This window comes from Fistularia commersonii, chromosome 2, assembly GCF_037954325.1.
Source record: "Fistularia commersonii isolate RoL2024-O1a breed Wild chromosome 2, RoL_Fcom_v1.0, whole genome shotgun sequence".
NCBI classification, from domain to species: domain Eukaryota; kingdom Metazoa; phylum Chordata; class Actinopteri; order Syngnathiformes; family Fistulariidae; genus Fistularia; species Fistularia commersonii.
In genome coordinates this window covers 17,474,618-17,494,750 of record NC_141285.1, presented here as the reverse complement: position 1 = coordinate 17,494,750, position 20,133 = coordinate 17,474,618, and the positions used below count along the sequence as shown (strand labels likewise).

Here is a 20,133-nt window from a genome sequence, read left to right as displayed (position 1 = left end):
TAGAGCAAAGCCCATAAATGTCAGAATTGATTCCATGGAGCTAAGGGGGTATCACAAGATATTCAGGTGTTCCCAAAACTTCAAAAAGGAAGGCATATGGATATGCTGCATTAGCTCTTAGGTTCGATCATGAGACATGATCACCGAAGTGACTCTGGTCAGTCATTAGGTTTTAAAGAGGTCAATAACTAATTTTACATTAGAATGAATTCTGCTGGTTGTTATTAGTGAATGCTTGACTATTTTGGGGAAGAAGATAATCATTATTTGACTATCTATGCACTAAATACCTCGAAGCAATAAATTGTTTAGTGACAGAGCAGTTTGTCTGTTTTGTGTACCTAATTGCCCTGAACAACAAACTAGCAAATCTAATAGACACAAATAGCCAACAAGGTGTGAGGGACGGATAAACAGCGTTATCTGCATCAGACCTAAATTATTTTGGAGACCTAAATTATATAACTGACAAAAAATAAAAACTCTACCTGAGTATTGAACACATGGAGAGAAATTATGAGAGCGGTGTGGAGAAAAATAAGCTGTGATTAAGTTTTGTACTACCTTGAGGCTAGTAAGATGAGGTTGGTGGTAGGGGAAGTCACAAATGCACCGCAGTTCCCAGCACACCTCACAGCACTGTCACTCTTTTATTATCCCCAATTAAACTGTTTATCCATTAATGTTCCTCTTATCTAATTGGCAGAAAGACGAGCGGTCGCCTCTTTCCGTAGAAGCCCGCAGGTTTTATTAGTCACACCACAGTGGTCTGTCCTCTCTATGTGCACATTCATTTTAATTTTTTGTCAGTTAGGGCAATTTAATGTCTTTGTCCTTTTGCTTTATTTCATTTCTTACACTAACTGATGATTGAATCAGTATGTAATTTTATTTAAAATCACAGCAAGAATAATCTAGATATGGGGGATTTGGATATTCCTGTAAGGATGTCTATTCTTTGTCAAGTAATACTCTCACTGTGTTTATATGATCCACACCACAGACCATAATCCATGGACACTGCAAAGCCAAACGTTTACATGCAATAGCACAAAGACTGAACCCTTTGACCACAACTCTAGATTGCATGTGAAATGAAACCAGTCACTAAGCATGACCTCATTAATCTGTTCCCCATAGTCACAGTGGTGGTGATGGGATCACACAGTGATGATGTCTTACTGTGGCATGGATTTGGACTCGTCTCAGGGTAAGGAAGTGAATACTGAAAACCCATAACCACCGACTGAATTTCCTCTTTTAACGCATCCACAAATCTCTGCTTTAGTCTTTCCCTTTTCTTCACGGCTGGAAGCTCCATCTCCAACAGTCTTCTCCCAAAGACAGCCAGCTCCCAAAGTAAATCTAAACATCTTCAGCTCTGCCACCTTCAGCCGCTTCCTGTCTTTTGGTCAGAGCCGCCATCTCTAGCCTGTACATGAGGGCTGGTTTCACCACTGTCTCATAAACCTTTGTGTTCACTCTTACTGCTTCTCTTTTCTGACAGAAAACTCCATATTCTCCTCTCCATCCAGTTCACTTCTTTCTTTACCCCTTTTCTTTTAGGTACATGATAAGTAAATAAGCCCCTTGTATGCGCCTGCGCCAGCTTCTTGAGAGAACCTTCTTCATGTAAAATAAAGTCTAGGTGGGAACCTATGAATACTTCATTTCTGGGCATAAAATGATTAACAGCATTGCAAAAGGTCATGTAAAATATGTGTGAGCTAAACAGGAATGGAAGGATATAAAGAGATAGACCAATTGAGTGTGACATTGAAGAGAAAAGCCATCCCACCTATCCCCTACCTCCACACACATTTTCAGCTCGGTGCACTCTTTAGCAGGATTATTAATAGTCCATGTGAGGGAGAGAGGACTGGAAGGAAGATGTCTCATTGCCTCGCCGGCAAAAAAAGAGCTATGGCGAAGGGTGGGGCAGCAGGAGGCACAACAAATGCAGTATTTATTGCTGTGTTCAATATCAGGACAGTAAGGAGGAAAAACAGAGCTGATGCTGTAAAAGGAGCAACATGAAATAAAATCTGTTACAATAAAGTAGTGGAGCACAATGCATCATCTACCTATACTTACCCAAGATCATTTACCTGTACTTTTTGCAGGAACTTGTTTTCATTTCATCAGCAGTATTTTTTTCGTCCAAACTATATTAATTTCAGCATCTTGGGGATTCATGAGGTACATGAGCTTCTTGCCTTTCCGAGATTGTGGTGTACAAGACATATTGGCCAATCACACTTCAGTAACACTGCTGCTATAAAGGACAGGTAAACTTTTTAACTCAAGGAACCATTATCAGCTGAGGAACGTGCACAGATTAGGGGATAGAAGAGTTACAGCTAGTTGCTAGTTAATATTCAATAGTTATTGTGAATATTTAGCAAATGCCTATATCATACAAAGCTTAAAAAGGGGTCACAGATGTATCAGGATTATTTGCTTTTTTGAATTCCATTCTTTTCTAATTTTCATCATGTATCCAGTGCATTGTCTCGATACCTATATGATTCATCTAGTAACAGGCATCTCACTTTTACCATGACTCCCCTTTTTTGATTTGCTGTTATTATATAATGGGGATGTATAGCGCTTCTGAACGGTTATATATTTCTATATGTAATACTCTGGTTTCTATGGTTAAGAACCTTCCTTTTTCAACTGCACATGTAAATAAAATGCTGTTTTCAGAGATAATGAGCTCATATATAAGATATTGAATGACAAAATCATAATATATTGTGAATGTTTAAGAGGAGCAGAAATATATTATAATTGTCTTCATTCAAGAGCCAAACACATGCAGAGATAGTATTATGTCTTGGTCTCACAGAAAATAAACATGTTACCATTTCAAATTAATTGTTCAATTAATTTTATGAAAACACAAAATCCCTAGAAAACACTGCCCCTATCTTTAGAAAACGATTCATTCTACATTGAGAGAATAATACAACTAATGACTTGGAAAAAAAAAAAAAAAAACTGTCCAGAAATTATTATCATATGATGTACAACCCATTCTAAACGTTTTGCTTAAATAGTCCTGCTCAGAAAGTGGGATAGCGAATACTTTTCTGCCCTCACTGATCCATTTTTGTTTCACTGGTGGAATCAGCATTCAATATCTTAACTACCACTACCAGTGAGTAATGCCCTAACCCACAGCCCTATCTTACATCATTACACCAATAAATAACAACTTTCAACAACTTCCGCGCTTGTTTATAGCCTAGGCTATATTCAAGTCCAGTCCTTTGGGCAGGTGCTGGAGTGATGGAGAGTTAACTTCAATTCTTCTGTTTTCTATATGTAGAATATATGTAACCATTCTCATTGGGCTCTCTTCTTCAACTGTTTGTTTTCTCTCTCATTGACCCTATTTCAGTGTGTTGGGGGTCAGAATATTTCATCACTCAGCTTTTTCTGTTCTAAATGTGTGTGTGTGTGAGGCCCTCTAGAGGATCATCACCAACACCACAAAGATAAATACATTAAAAACCATTTACTATTAAACTACATACCACAAGCAATATCATATGTCTTCTATCAGCCATATCAGAAAAACCTAACCATTCCAATTGAGAGGGAGGAAAGAGCTTAGAGTATACTAGCAGAAAATAAGTGAATAAGCAGGTTTTTTTTTATTGATAAGTGATATATTATTATTATAATATATACATATGTCATTATTGTCTATATTGACATATGTATAAGATAATTTATATACCATATATGCATCATAAATATTGTCCATGTGTTTTTTCTCTTGAATTTACAATAATCCTTTCTTACATTAACCATTTCTATTTTTTATTTTTAGCACTACACTCTGACTCACTGCAGCTTCTGCAATTTACTCACCAAAGCCAAAGTCCATACTTAGTCATACTGGAATAAGTATAGTGTAGGAACAAATAAATTAGTTCAAAAATTCATATTTGAATACCACATTGTAAGTCTACAGTGATACAAAAAAAAAAGACTGGATTAGAGAAATTGCTACTGAAAGTGGAAATATTGCATATGAAAATGCAATGAAAGTGCAACACACATTGCAAGATGAGGAAGTGTTTTATAATGTGCTTCCCTTGGTTTCTTTTTTTAATGTCCTATCCTGTGCTCAAAATGTTTTAAATGAGCTGCAGTGAAAATAACTTACATATTCTCTTGCAATTATAAAACATTAAGCTGAAATATGTAAACAACAGTTGGACCGAAGCTGCATCCAAGAGGAAGTTGCCTGGTCACTGATTATGTCAGCTTGATTTCCTGTTGCGGTTGCTGTGTAAAAAAAGACCGACAGAGATGGGGGAAGGAGGAAGAGAGGGTGAACAACTGAACAAGGCTAACCTCAAATTTTCAAAAGTTGAAGTCAACACCAGTAGATGCAACAAGCGAGGCGTATAATGGAGCCACAACAGATCAAAGAGGGATATTTGGTAAAAAAGGTAAGACGATTTATACTGTCCAGGGTCTCGTATTTTTTCACAACCCTATTATGGATGCTATTAAAATAAAACAGACATTCTATGTGAGGGCATTTGGCATTGCAAAAGTAAGACAAAAAAATCAGATTCAAAGGAAATGTGTGTTGAATGATAGCTAATAGTGAATAATGTCATTATATTCACTGTACATCATCTGTCCCTTATTAAAGAAATAAAAAATAAAAATCTCATGTAACAGTGCTTGGAAGTACCTGAGCCACGTTGTATCTTATTTTAGCTTTTTATTTTTTGGCATTCATTCTCAAAGTTTAGGGTACTATAAACAATTATTTGTGTGTCTTTGCTGATCCAGCATAGAATAAATATACCAAGTCAAAAAGGAAAAGACAATAAACAAAATGTTATATTTGCATTGGAGCTGCTCACTCAAGAGCTATGGTGGGCAAGCTGCTTATAGTCAGACAGAAAATATGATGAATACATACAATTATGGACACTGCACATTATTCAGTATGCTGATAAACCATGTCTAACACAATAGGGTCTCTCTATCCTAGTGAGGTGAGGATAACGGAAAAATTCACAAGCTAAAACGACATAAAGTCAACGTGATAAAACAGGAACACTGAACATAGAAACCAGGAGGAGTTGGTGGTTGACGTGTTACAGACAGGAGTTCCTCTTTCTCTTCCCATCTGCTGTAAAAGCAGAAAACTAAATTGGACATTTGCTTCTTCAGTTTGGTCTGCTACTACTACAGATTATTACATCTGGTCATATTAATCACCACATTAAAATCGATGATGATAATAACGATAAAAATTGCAAAATTTAGTGAATGAAAAAAGAAAGAGTGAAAAAAAGCACCCTTTTTATTGAAGATTTCTTCATCACTGTTTTTACGACAATCATTTTGAGACTATACCCAAGGCTTCCTGCTCTCATCCATTCACTAATTTGCAGGGGACAGTGCTAAACTCCTGGAAGGTTGTGTGGGTGGTGCTGTCAGAAGATGGGGTTGAATTCTATAAAAAAAAGACTGACCGTTCACCAAAAGGAATGATCCCTCTTAAGGGAGCCACACTCATCAGTCCTTGTCAGGACTTTGGCAAGCGAACAGTGAGTACAAGTCAGATATACACACCAATGTAGTTTAATTGATGTGAGATGTGATAATTGAAACAGGATTTTTAGCAGAGCAAGGAAAAATAATTTGTTTATTTAGCAAATTTAGAAAAAGGCATTTTTAAGGTAGACAATTTTTGCTGTTGGTTTTCCTGGCCAGAGAAGAGAGGAGAGTGTAACTGAGTTCTAATGTGTAAAATATTCAGCTGGTATTCAAGATCATCACAGAGAAGAAACAGGATCATTACTTTCAAGCATCCCATGTGGAGGAGAGAGAAGTTTGGGTGAGGGATATCAAGAGGGTACTTACCTGCCTGGACGGGGGGAAAAGGTTTGCCAGGAAGTCCACAAGACGTTCCATTCGCTTGCCAGACAAAATAAACTTGCCGTAAGTGTTGCGATTGTTTACAAAAATCTCAAGAAAAGCGTAAAACAGCATGGCATTGCTCTAAACACTATTGTATGGTCCTGCAGTGAACTGTATGCATTACTGAAAGATCAAGATGATGGAGTAAAAGAGTTCAAACTGGAGAAGGACAACAGAGTCTTCAACCACTGCTTCACTGGTAATGCTAACATTTGTCTATTTCATATTTTATGTTTGCAAAGACAGATATTTTTATTACCGCTCCAATTGTTTTTTATTCGTTCCCTACTTTTTACAGGTGCAACAGTGATTGAATGGCTAATTTCAAAGGGAAAAGCAAGAAACAAACCTGAGGCACTCATGTTGGCATCAGGGCTTTTGAATGAGGGTTTTCTTCAGCCTGCAAGCGACGTGTCAAAGGATGGAGCTGAGAGTGGAGAACAGTCGATTTTCTTAGATGATGAAAACGCCTTTTACTACTTTGTAAGTACACTATAGTGCTAATAATGTTGATTATAATTATCATCAATAGCATTATCCATGCCCCTATTTATATTATTAAGTGCTTTCTGTCAAAAGTGCTGTACAAACAAGAAAAAATAAGCATAGGGGGAAATGGGAAAGCATAGGGAAATGGGAAAAAAACACTCTCTATTCCAACTATCCTTCAATACATATATAATGTAAAATATTTTTTATCAATTTCCAGGTATTTAATTTTTGTAATCTGTTGTAATCTGGAAATGTATGTAAAGTCTTACAGAGAAAAGAAAGGAAAATGAAAAACATCACACTGACATAGATATGTATGTACTATATGATGTGTGCACATACACGAAAGATGGGGGAGAGAAAAAGAAACAGAGAAACATATTTTTAAATGTCGATAGGGATGGCAATACAGAAGTAAAAAAAACATTTACATTTTGATTAGCATAAAAATGGCAATGCAAGGGCTGAAAAATCTTAAATAATACAATAATTGATGAAATGACCATTGAAACCCCTAATAACAATGGTGTGTGAGATATATTTATCTACAATGCACTGGGATAACATAAGATGCAACTATATGCTCTGATAGTTCTGTTTACTAAGAAATATTATTGACCATCTTGGCAAATTCTACTTCAGTAACAAACTCATGTTACATGAATCTAACAAGAAGAAAATACTGTATTTGAGGAACTTGTGACTTCCATTTACCTGAATGAAGTCAAACAATCTGTCTTGATAACATGTCTTGGCCGGTGCTGATAGAGGTCACAGTTCAATTGGAAAGCACTCTCCATGATGAATCAATACTTAATCAATACAACAGTACAAAAGCATTGTTTTCAGTATTGCATGGTCTATGAAGAAAATATGCAGATTAAAGCATATTGGCAAGCACATACAAAATCTTTTGTTAAGTACTTTAAATAATAATAATATATGTAATAAAACATAATAATGAAATAAAGATTTATGGACAAAGTGAGAGGATATATGATATGATATGATATGATATGATATGATATGATATGATATGACGTTAGTGTGAGAGAGGAGGATACAGAGAATTGGGCTTGATGGAGAAGGTTGTTTTGCTGTGGCAACCCTGGAAGGGAAAAGCTGAAAGGAGAAGACTTGCAAATATAATATATTGGCCAGGCCCTTGACTCAAAATGTACATCAGTTTACACTGTGGAACTTTGTCAGTTTTCTCAATTATCATAATATTTATCACATTCAAATATCTGCTTAATATTGTGTTTACATTGCACAAAGATATTGGATGTCACACGTTGTGATTTCCTGTGCATCGTGTATTTGCAAGTGTATTTGCAGTCCCTATGTCCTCTATTGTAAGTCGCTTTGGATAAAAGCGTCTGCCAAATGCAATGTAATGTAATGTAATGTGATCTTAGGGGGTGTCTGTTAAAATCGTATTTATAAACAATTTGTTTCCATGATTTAACCTCACCACAGGCTGACAGCGGATTCTTCTGTGAGGGTTACTCCAGTGATGATGACTCTTTTGTGAAGGAAGAATTCAGAGGAACTATCATAAAACAGGGCTGTTTACTTAAACAGGTAAATGAAGACAAAAAAAAAGCAATCTATATTTTCTTTCATTTTCGCATGTTATTGCAGTATTTTCAAGGCTTGTGGTGGGCTGTAAAAAACAAAAAGGATTATTGGTGTTGTCAGGTGATGAAGTTTGCATTAATCTGTGATTTTATTTTATCTAGGGACACCTGAGAAAAAACTGGAAAGTGCGCAAATTTGTTCTGAGAGAAAATCCATCTTACATGCATTATTATGACGCGACGAGGGTATATATGAATAAACTTCTACACACAAGTCCAGAATAGTTCATCAGCTGTGCGCATCATGATTCATGCATCTACTTTCTGTTCTCTTTGTCTGATTTCCTAAACATATCAGGATGATAACCCACTGGGTTCAATCCATCTTCGTGGCTGTGTAGTGACAGCTGTGGACTACATACCTGATGGTGGGTGACTTATGCCGCAGGATACACAGGCCATGTGGCTTTCATGCTGCGAGAATCTAATAAACTATATTGTTCTCTTCAGCAGATATAGTTCTAATTATTTTTTTTCTCATTTTCCTTTTTCAGCAAAAAAATATGATGTTGAGGGAAACCTATTTGAAATAATCACCTCGGACGAGACTCAATACTTCTTTCAAGCTGCTACTGCTGAGGAGAGAAAAGACTGGATCAAAGCAATACAGGCAGTGTCAAAGAGTGGAAGATAATTGAAACATTTTATTCACTTTATCATGGAGCCACAATTCAACCTGAGTCTAATACTAATATATTGTATTCAAATTATGATTTAGACATTCAAGCGTAACAATCTGATGCTGTATTTATGTTCTGTGAATCAAAAACATTGTAATCTGAACACAAAATGACATTGTGAGTAGCCTAATCATTAATGCCAGTTATTAACATCTTACACATATGCTCACTGAAAAAACATGAAACAGTCTGCACACAGAAGCAACTTCTTCCTCAACTTCTGTAACTAACTAGCTAGAAAGTCTTTTTTTTTGCATCACAGCTTTCACATCATAGAAATATTGTCATTTATGCATGCAGTTCCATGTATTTACATTATGAAATGTCTCCATATGTGCATTGTAGAATGAGCTGGGAAGTAACATCACAGTTTCAGAAAATACTTGTTGGAAAGCCATGTCTGCAAAAATGGAAAGACAAAACTACACCTGCAATCAACCTATGCTGACTTAGCAATGGACTAATTTAATTATATATCTCTGTATGTATTTCAATACCATTAATGTTTTACATTTTTGAATAGTGTTTTGATTGCAATGGATAAAGCTGGACGGACTTCCATAATCATGAAATCCATCTTTGGTCAAGGACTTTATTTGCCAGGAAACAAACAGCAACAACAACTGTAAAACATTTGCTATTATTGATTTTGTCATTTAGAGTTAACAGGTCTTCCTGTTTTCCCATTATACTCACAACAGCTCAGGTCTGAAACAGATCAAGTCTGAATGTTAATTCACTCGGACATATGATTACTGACACGAATGTGCAGAGGAAGCAGCACCCTTTGACTGCATATATTTGTCCAATCCATGCTCTCCTGTTCTTTTAGTTGAAGAAATAAAGAAATAAAGTTCTTGGTAAATGAGCAACCAAATACAGGAATGGTGCCATTAAAATGAACATGACATATACCAGATAGGTCTCTCCCCTGTTGCTGGCCAACTCCCTGCTCCTTGCTGTCACTGCAGCAAGCCGGTGAGCAGGCCAGCAAGCAAGCAAAGGGGCTGTCAAGTCATGGGATCGGGGGATGTGCAGAATAACTTCAGGCACATGCATATATTTCTATATAGGATGTTATTAAATCCCCAAATGTCACTGCATTATATTAAAATTTAATACAAAGGGCATATCACAGGTTCATTTGGCCTGCAGTCATTTATCACAGTATAGCCCTTTGAGAGCTAAGGATTTTGTATTCTTAAAAATAAAACACCTGTACTGTCTGACACAACTGTTTTATGGTCACTGAACTATTTTGTCTCTCTCTATATATATATGCACATATGCATAATGTACACACACATAATGTATACACACACACACACACACATATTTATATATGTATATATACATATATAACTCACACAGAACTTGCTTGAAGTCACATAAATGTTTGCTGAGGTCCTGAAAATGTCCATTTGACAGACAAGTGGGATTATTTGCAGTTGGTCATCCTAATGAGGGACTTCCTATCTACATTAATTAATATGTACCCGAGATAAAGTCATCTGTGTGCCTCCTCGTGTCAATACAGCTTTGTCCTACACTCTTGATACAAAAATTTCTCCAGATTTATAGCCACACTAAATAATGACACTGTGTTTTTATCCATTGTCTGCTTTCCCTTGAGACCGCATCTTTCTTACAGAGTTGGAATTAAGAGCTGACTGTTCTTTTTCAAAGTCTCCATCTTTGAATTTTAATAGCTGATCTTTCAAAGTCAAAGCGATGTGATATCAGCGCTGAGAATTTAACAATATTCTTCTGGAAGTTGTGGAGGCAAAAATAGCCTATAATCAGCAAAAGTGATCATTCAATACAGCTTGTATTCTGGTAGAGCCAGGAATTGTCTCAACCATGACTATGCCTTTATTGCCTCTTTCAGCCTAACTCAAATCTCAGAATCTGTTAAGGGATTAATCACTTAATCAGATTGTTTCATGGGAAGAAAAGTTACCCTTGTCACTTTGAGAATTTTTGCTGCTGTACAATTTCTCCTACAGCATGTAAGACCTGCTAGATTCAATCAGGCCTGCTAGATTCATCCCATGCACACTGAAAAAGGGGGAGTGTGGAGGTGAGGGGATTCAGGGGTCGTTGTAATATGGAACAATCTGTCCTCAAGGTCAAAGTCAGCTTTAATGTAAATTTCTCAACATGTACTACAGATACGGAGGAATCGAGAAGACGTTTTTTTTCTTTCCCACTGTGACATATAGTGAGCATAACAGTAAAGTGCACAATAAACAAACAAATATTAAACTATAGAGTATAATATAAGAGCAATGAAGTCTTGCATATGAAAATCTAGCAAGTTTGAACTAATTATGGATACAAGAGTAAAAGGTAAGCCAATCGTAGGTCACAAATTCACAAGAGATTACAAGTAAGATTGGGTGTATGTGAGGTTTGTCTGTGTGCAGCTCCTTTCACCTCAGTCTTTAACCAGGCTGAGGAGCTCGCTAACCACCCGTCCCCAACCAGGATCCCTAGTTCCAGAGGGTCGTCACCTCTCCTGTGACGCACCCCCAGAAGCTTTACGGACACTGCACAGCCCTCCATTTATCCCCCTTGTAAAATAAAACACTTTCCTTCCTGTGTTTCTTTGTGGTTGAGTCAGAATCATGCCAGGAAGTATCTAACAATCTGAAATTGTGGTGCATAAACTGTCTATTAGAGCAACATTCATGATAGATAATGAATTTTAATATTCTTGAAAGGCATACTATCACTGAGGAAAGTGATGGAAGTGTAGTTGAAGCCATGATGTCATAATGAGTAACACCTTGTACGGGAAGCTGTGATGTTTCAAGGGGAAGCCATGCATCAACTCATGCATCAATACTGTGAAATAATGGTGAGGCACCATTTAACACTGAAAGGGGAAGCTGTTATGTCACGGTCTATGATGTTACTGTGAATCAGAACTGCACAAGTTAATATAAAGAATACAGTTTTTTTGGTTTCATTTCAGCAGTTAAGTACAAAGACCAGAGACCCTATAGTACTGACTTGATGTGCGCTAACCAGGTATTTTCCTTTTTCTGTGCACTGATGCAAGGCATTATTCTGTACTCAGTAGCAATAGTCAATGTAACAAAATCAAAATAGCCCTTACTGTAATCCAGTCACCCTAAAAATGTGTGTTTTTTTGTTTTTCTCAGCTTATTGCAGTAAGTGATGTAGGTGGCCTAATTCCAAATTTTGGTATCCGATAGTGGTCATGAGCAATTTGGAGTGTTCTGAGCCAGGGGGCTGCCAGGCGCGGCCACTCAATTCTACCTCCAAATATTACTGCTATTCCGCTCGAATTCCCAGTACAGTGTTGCAAGGCTTACCCTTTGGTGGGATACCTACTGTCCTTTCTCTCACTTTTGTGTTCTTTTTGGTGAGTCTTCTGTCAAACACTTGCAATATGCTATGTAGAAAAAAAAAATGTACAGTTCTGTTAATTGTTTGTCACATGCTATCATGAATAATATGTCACAAGTATAGATTGAAAAAAACAGAACATTTTTTAAATAACTATAACTTTCCTTATTTACATGTGAAGGTACTGTTGGTTCTGTTCTCCTTCAGTCGCAAATATGATTTTTGGCGCCTTGGATGGGTGATTGAAGCTGACAGGTAATCAGAGTGAATTGATATAATCCTTTCTGCACATTTGTCACACTATCTACTTAAGTTAATGGACTGGAGTCTGCGTTAAACTGAGACAGAATATAAACCAAATTTTATAAGCATGTTGAAGCACAAGAACAGAAGAACTCAAGTTTGGATGCACAACAGTGACGGATGATGTGGGCAAATGTTATGCCATTACTAAAGTTACTATAACACAGCAATGCCACGCTGTGCTTAGTATGTATGTATTTTTATCCTGTGGTCTAAGGTTTAGATAAACCTTTTCTACAGCTACACAATCCCTTGAAATTGAAGTGGTGAAAGTATTATAAACCATCAGCAAAATGAAATTGGGCTTTGCATACTAACATTACCGTTTATTAAAGTTAGTCATTTGATATTGTGAGGTCTGGAACGTGAAATTCTGTATGCATTACACAAGAACAAATGATATTGATTTGTCTGAATTTCCCTTTATCAGAAAATACATTACAGTTAACGCAGACAGTGTAGACTAAGGATAAGGATCAAATGAAGCACTCTTGGGCTGAAGGTCCAGGTTTCCATCAGTAGCAAATGTGTTGTCTTACGTATTTCTGTACACAGTGTGGAACCGTTCACTACATCAGAAACATCAGTTACATCAGAAGGCTGTGAGCGCCCAAGCTCGGTTGAACTTGATCACGGTGACAAAGTGAGTGCTGCTCTTGGGGGATTGAATGTGTTAATATTTATTGTGAAAAATCCTGTTTTATGTGAAATCTTGAACTACATCGCCGGTTGTCTTCTGTTTAAGGGATTTTGGTCCTGGCTAAAAACCATCTATGACCTCAAGTAAGTAAATTACAGTGGCAAATCAGAATAAATTTTCCTGCATACTAGAATTAAGGAGAAAAGTTAAAAGTCACATTTGTTGATGTGATGTTGCTGCAGGGATGCTGAGATAAGGGAGAAGTGTGGAGAGGATGCAATGGCTTATTTTTGCCTTCAGCGCCACATGATTTGGTTGTTTGTAGCACTGACTGTGCTCGCTGTGGGTGTGATCTTACCTGTGAACTACTCAGGAAGCTTACATGGTGAGTTCAGTTTTTCCACTGAATTAATTCTGAGAAACTTTCTACTTAAAAAACAGACAATAAGCGTCTGATTTTTTTTTTTTTTACAGCTGAAATTTTCGATTATCGAGAAATTATCATACACGGCATTTGACAATATTACGAGTGCCTGATAACGAGCCACTTTATGTATTATCTTTATCTCTAATATACAGTATACATAAATATACATATTTAACTGAAGACATGACAGATGAGGACAATTTTTTTTACAAGAAGGGTGTAAAAATGTACTAATTTCATACATTGCTAAATGTCCAGACCATGAGAAAGTGATAAAATAACATAAATGAATACTATCTTACAGTTCTTTATGCTTTCATCCCTCTACTAAACACAGTCATCAAAAATATCAAATTTCAATTAAATGTGAGAAGTTTTGTAACAATACTATACATGACATACACCTTGCTGCATTGAATGTGCTGACATATGAGAACAGGCTTTCAAAAAACTGATTATATAATTCCTTTATATTTGTCCAGGAAACACTGTCAACAGCTTTTCACGAACTACTGTAGCAAACCTCGATGCAGAGTAAGTGACTATTAAATATCTATTAGTATTAATGATACTGACCTAGTTTTTTGTCTCTCATCTAACAGTATAACTAAAAAACATTTACGATTTTCATTACACAGCAATAGATTATTGTGGCTGCACACCATTGTTGCAGTTCTATTCCTTTTCCTGACATTGTATTTCATGAGAAGACACACCTCAAAGGTTCGCTATAAAGAAGATGACCTGGTGGGTAGCAATATTTCACTAAATCTTTTGCACCCCACCCCCATAGATTAAAAAAAAAAAATCCTCACCTTCATATCTTTACAGGTAAAACGCACTTTGTTGATCTACGGTCTCCCGAAGCACACACAAGAGATCCACATAAAGGAACACTTTAAGTAGGTGCACAAAATTACACTAAAAAGACTCACTGGTCTGTTTAGATGACAGCAGCTATATTATAATATATAGGAAACATCCCTCTTAGAATAAGTGTATCTTGTCTCCCCCTTGCTGGTTTCGGGCCTGGAGAATAACAGTTTGTAATACAAGCCATACAAGCAGAATTATACATTATTTCCTGGAATTTGTTTTTTTTAAAACATAATCCACTTATATGGTTTTCATCCTGAATTTCTTCTTGCAGAGAGGCATATGAAAACTGCACAGTTCTAGAAGCTTGTATCTGTTACAATGTTGCCAGGTTGATGAACCTTGATGCTAAAAGGTACATGTTTAGTGCAAAATGTTTCCACCTTTCTTAGCACTTGAGCTTGTATTTGGTAGTTAATTTCTCAACTTTGAGTGTATCTCAGTGAAAAGTCCCCCTTCCTGGATTACAGTTAATGTTTGGTTTTTAGGAGGAAGGCAGAGTCCCACAAGAAAGTCTTTATGGATCTGATGACCAGAGGATACAATCCCACCATGATATACACAAACATTTTCGGACACCTTTGTGGCTGCATTGAATGGTTTGAAAAGGTTCAAGTGTCTGATTTTTCAAAAGATAGCACCAGATAATGTCTACTCATATGCTGTCCATGTAGATTCTTAGCTCATGATAATCACATAATGGAACAAAATTACACAAGGACACTTTTGAATTTTAAAGTAAACTCTTAGATTCAAGTGGTGGAGGAGAAAGGAGTTTGTTATTACATAGTCATCAGAATATCCTCTTTGCCACAGTACAATTATCTCCTAATCTGTTTTTATACAGCTGCAATCATGTTACGTATATGATTCATTGATTATTATTGTTACTCATCATTATTATTTAAGGTAATTGTGAAGCTGTGTTGAGATATATAGCTATATTACCGTATTATATGCTTAACAGAGGTAAGCAAAGAAAAACATTGGCAAGAATTATGATAAATTTGAACATAACCATAGTGTGTGTATATATCCGTATATGCGTATGTGTGTATAGGTATAAGTATATGCCTTTACACTTGTATATATATATGTGTGTGTGTGTGTGTGTGTGTGTGTATATATATATATACACACACACACACACACACACACACACACACATATATATATATATATATATATATATATGTGTGTGTGTGTGTATGTATATGTATGTATGCGTGTGTCTCTTGTTTCATTTGTGGATATCACTGTGGGGTAAGCTTTCTAGAAGGTGATAGTCTCATGTACTGAGTTAAATTACCATATACCTCACAGGAAGATGCAGTGAGCTACTATACAAAGCAGGTGGCAAAACTAGGAGATGCCTACAGAAAGGAGAGGGCAAGAGTGAGCAGAAAACCTTTAGGAATTGCCTTTGTCACATTTCAAGATGAGTCAATAACTTCAACGTAAGTAAATTTAGAGCAGCATGTTATCTACGTTTTTTTAAACTTTGTTTAAGGGACAGCTTTTGGATATCCTCAGAATCTTGAAGGACTTCAATGCTCTCAGACGTCAGGGCTTTCAGTGTAAAAAGCCAGAAAGCTCAAAATTCAGTGCTGACCTGCAGACACAAAATTGGACCGTGAGTTATGCTCCTGATCCACAAAATGTCTACTGGTGAGAAGACAGCCTTTTTTTTACCTCTCAGTATCTGCACACTATACAGTTGTTTCCATAACTGTGGCTCATTCCCCGCTGTCATTCTAACCTTTATCGAACAGGGAGCATCTGTCAGTGGCAGGATATGCCTGGTGGAGCCGCTTCCTGATCATCAACCTTGCTCTCTTCTGCCTCCTCTTCTTCTTCACAACCCCTGCTATAATGATGTCCACCATGGACAAGTTCAATGTCACCAAACCAGTGCAGTCACTAAATGTGAATACATGTTTAACTTCTGAAAGTAAATAGTGTATTTTTCTGCTTCTATATTCTAATGAGGGGATGATTAATCTATCTTGCGTATTGCAATAGTAGCCATAGCCTGAGAAGCCTACTTAACTTCCATTCGTTCTCTTGGTCAGTCATTGTCAGGATATTGGACAATTAGAAGGTAATTCAGGTCAATGTTTTGGATCCCATATCCACTAATCATACATCCCTTTCAAAAACAGTTTTAATGCAGTAATTAAATGCCCAAATTGCAGTTTAGCATTGTCAGTGAACATCAGATTAAAGAGCACATTAAGAATATAAGAAGAGGGTATTTGTGAGCAAATTGAAATTCTCAAAATACCCATTAGTTACAATAGTAGAATGATGTCATCCATGTGCTACTTTGAGTTGCTGCTGAACCACAATGGCCATCACTTAGCCCAAACATTACTCACCATACCAGTTTTTCTCCATACAACAATAATTTCAATAATGTTGGTCCCTGTTGACGATTACAACACTTATACACTGGGAAAAATACTTTTGCTACCTGTCTAAGGCTTTTTCTATCACTATTACCATCCTTTGTTATGAAAATAATTCACTTTAGTAGAGGTATTAAGGGTGCTTGCACATACAACCATGCCTACTTGGACATCGGGAGTAATTTTTCATCAGCGTAGGAATCTTATCTCTTGAATTCTTGACACAACCTGTCCATTCCTCTGTTCTGCTCCACAGAATCCAATCATTACACAATTTTTTCCCTCTGTTCTCCTGTGGAGCTGCTCAGCTTTCCTCACTTTCATTGTCTACAACACCGCAAATCTTGAAAGCCACTGGACTCGGTATGGTTTTGACCTCAGATAGCAATTACAAATGTACCTTAATTTTTGTGGAAATTGATTTATGGCAAGCCTATCCTTCCGGGTCAACAGGTCCGGAGAGAATAGAGCAACAATGAGTCGATGCTATATTTACTTAATCTTCATGGTCCTAATTCTGCCCTCCCTGGGTCTTGGCAGGTATCGAATATCTTTTATTTTTGCTCTCCAATACAATGAACTGCGATAATGCGTGAGTCATTCTTGTCATCCAAAGACATGAGTTGCTATGTGTCTTTCTGCTTTTCTTCAGTTTGGATGTTTTTTTCCGCTGGCTTTTTGACAAAAGTTTCTTAGAAGAGGCTTCAGTGAGATTTGAGTAAGTTGACCTATTGCTATTCAATATTACAACTTTGCTCATGTATAGCTGTTTTTTTAGTCCATTATAACAAAAGGGTATTTTGTAATAATTCCTTCAAATGTATAGAGTACTTCAGATATTTTGAATTAGACATACCAAGAAGAAATAGCTGAAACAGTTTATATGCAATGAATTGTTAATTGATATGTAGGGAAATGTGAGCTGTACAAAAGAATTAAAGGAATGAAACTCTTATGCATACAGGAATTATTATGTCACTGCACAAAAGATTCTTAAGATGATGATTAGTTAATCTCCACCCTGCTTAGAGCCATGTTAGAATAAATGAATAAGAAAACGTTTCGTTGAATAAATCCTTGGATATAGTTATATCCAATAGTTCTCATGTATTTCTGGCACTGGTAATGCCTGTGCACGCAATGCCTGTGCACGCAATAGGGACGTTTTACATTATATAAATAAAGTTACAGATTAACTGTTCCTTCCTCTTCAGGTGTGTATTCCTTCCTGACAGCGGAGTCTTTTTTGTTAATTACGTCATTTTTTGTGCACTGATTGGTAATGTGATGGACCTACTGAGACTTCCAAGCCTATTCCTGTATATGATCTCCCTTGTACTTGGTCGATCTTCGGCGGAGCGATGGAATGTCAAGAAGGTACACTGATCGCAAAGCTAACAGCCTTTACGGATAGTATTAGTTTAATTGTTTCAGGGGTAATTTACCAGTTATATTAACAAAATATAAATCATTAGGCAAATCATGCCGAATCAACTTACTTGAAGCTAGTATGAAATATACATACAGCAATGTAAGGGAAGCATTTTTTTTTTTCATTTAAAAATTATTAGTGGTGCATAATTACTTGTTATTGTTACATGTGAACTTTTTTTCCCCCCAAAATCTCCATCAATGTGTAGCAAAATGCATTTGAGTTTCCATTTGGAGCCTCTTATGCCTGGACGACATGTGTCTTTGCTGTGGTCGTGACATACAGCATCACCTGTCCAATCATCGTCCCTTTTGGTCAGTGTGTTCATTTAATTCCAATACTGGGTTACAGCAACTTCATATGACAGTATGGTTCTGATATGATTTGGGGGTTGGGAGTTGCAAATCCTTTTTATGAAGCCAAATATCTTATCAATATCCAGTTTAACTTATTGTACTCTCTTTGTCTTTGCAGGACTGATGTATATCCTGATAAAACACCTAGTAGATAGGTACAACATGTACTATGCATACATGCAATCCAAACTGGGCAAGAGTATCCATTCTGTAGCTGTCAACCAAGTGATGGCAGCTCCTATTCTATGTCTTGTGTGGATTTTTTTCTTCTCTGTTGTGCGCGCAGGCAAGAGGAAACCATCAACATGTCACCAAAGTCAACACATACCCACCTAAAATGTTCTGGTTATTCATTGTTTTCTTCTCTATAGTTTTTCATAGTACACTCACTGCTTTATATCCAACAGGATTTTCAGCCGGAACATCAGTCTTCACTTTCATAGTTTTGGTCATCACAATCATTATTGGCATATCTCATATCTGCTTTGGACATTTTAAATATCTCAGCGCTCACAACTACAAGGTAACAGTTAATCTGTAGGCATGATTTATTTATTTGGGAGAAACTCATATGAAAATCCTTTTATGTAAATTAGGACGTAATCCAAGACGTGGATGAGTTGGAGAAAGAGGATCAAGAGAGTACCACTGCCGCCACCCAGGCACCAGTGAGTAGTCAGACAAATCGAGTTTGTAATAACAAAGGTTTGTCTTTGTATCAGCTGAGTCATAAAGAGTGTGAATAAAAAAGAGTAAATACAGTATATAAAAATGTGGAAAATAAGTGATGGGCCATGGCTTCTCCCTCCCTCCACAAGATTAGCCAGAATTCCCTTTAGTCACAGCTCTCAGGCACTAAATGGTGTCTGCCATCTTCATATGTGTGTTTACTGAGCATTTGCATGGTTACATTAGGGATTGAAAAGGAAGAATTTTCCCTATGCAATTATCAAAATATAAAAGGCAGAATATCTGAAAATATATATAAATATGTAAAAATTGTTTGGTGAGGCTCAATCCCAACAGTGCATTTGGACTATTCCAATGGCTTTTGCAACACTGTAGGAGAAGTTTAGAATATCAAACTTTAAGATGCTTTTTCATTTCATTCTCACAACAACAGCAGAGATACATTGCTCAAATACTTAAAGATCCAAATCTAGATGAAGATCGTTTAGACCAGCTGTCCCAAGAGGATGCTGTGAGGGTCTTGGATGAAAACCGCCCAGTGATTGCTGACCAGGAGTTTCCAGAGGAGGTGTTAATAGCAGAAACGGCAGATGAACATGATTTGGTTGGCTCGGAGCCTTCACAGGACAAGCTATCAGAGGACACTGAAAACGGACTTGTGATGACGGACCCAGAGTCTCTATCGGATGAGGTAACAAATTACCTTGTGATGGCTGCAGAGTCTTATGATCAAGTAACTTTCATTAACCGCTCTGTGTCCCTACCGGATTTGAATCAGGCACATGCAAGGAGGTCTGCCATCTTGGAAAGATATATACAGCAACACAACTTAGACATATCACAGTCAATCTGA

The 20,133-nt window shown here is 36.8% G+C and overlaps 2 protein-coding genes across 2 annotated transcripts; both read left to right on the top strand.

Annotated features, from left to right (window-relative positions):
- The first annotated feature begins 4,334 nt into the window (after positions 1–4,334).
- On the top strand, positions 4,335–9,641 carry plek (pleckstrin). The gene is made up of 9 exons (XM_086162052.1): positions 4,335–4,469; positions 5,433–5,588; positions 5,801–5,982; positions 6,069–6,160; positions 6,260–6,444; positions 7,933–8,037; positions 8,196–8,279; positions 8,392–8,461; positions 8,588–9,641. The coding sequence occupies exons 1-9, from the start codon at positions 4,407–4,409 to the stop codon at positions 8,725–8,727; spliced, it is 1,077 nt and encodes a 358-aa protein (XP_086018178.1). The 5' UTR covers positions 4,335–4,406; the 3' UTR covers positions 8,728–9,641.
- Positions 9,642–11,999: 2,358 nt separating this feature from the next.
- LOC147236589 (mechanosensitive cation channel TMEM63B-like) lies at positions 12,000–20,133 on the top strand. The gene is made up of 22 exons (XM_086162873.1): positions 12,000–12,164; positions 12,330–12,403; positions 13,007–13,094; positions 13,197–13,234; positions 13,334–13,476; positions 14,001–14,052; positions 14,157–14,265; positions 14,350–14,420; positions 14,669–14,749; positions 14,883–15,003; positions 15,718–15,851; positions 15,928–16,062; positions 16,167–16,320; positions 17,059–17,165; positions 17,256–17,342; positions 17,455–17,520; positions 18,017–18,179; positions 18,443–18,548; positions 18,709–18,876; positions 18,998–19,113; positions 19,187–19,258; positions 19,714–20,133. Exons 1-22 carry the CDS (start codon positions 12,000–12,002, stop codon positions 20,131–20,133), a joined length of 2,670 nt encoding a protein of 889 aa, XP_086018999.1.

Bases quoted from the DNA above. Each gene is read 5' to 3' on its own strand.
- LOC147236589 (XM_086162873.1), top strand. From the start codon at position 12,000: ATGAGCAATTTGGAGTGTTCTGAGCCAGGGGGCTGCCAGGCGCGGCCA. The intron at 14,750-14,882 runs GTACATGTTTAG...TTTGGTTTTTAG, and splicing joins ATGAACCTTGATGCTAAAAG to GAGGAAGGCAGAGTCCCACA. The intron at 18,877-18,997 runs GCAAGAGGAAAC...TATATCCAACAG, and splicing joins CTTCTCTGTTGTGCGCGCAG to GATTTTCAGCCGGAACATCA.
- plek (XM_086162052.1), top strand. From the start codon at position 4,407: ATGCAACAAGCGAGGCGTATAATGGAGCCACAACAGATCAAAGAGGGA. The intron at 4,470-5,432 runs GTAAGACGATTT...ACTAATTTGCAG, and splicing joins AGGGATATTTGGTAAAAAAG to GGGACAGTGCTAAACTCCTG. The intron at 5,589-5,800 runs GTGAGTACAAGT...TAAAATATTCAG, and splicing joins AGGACTTTGGCAAGCGAACA to CTGGTATTCAAGATCATCAC.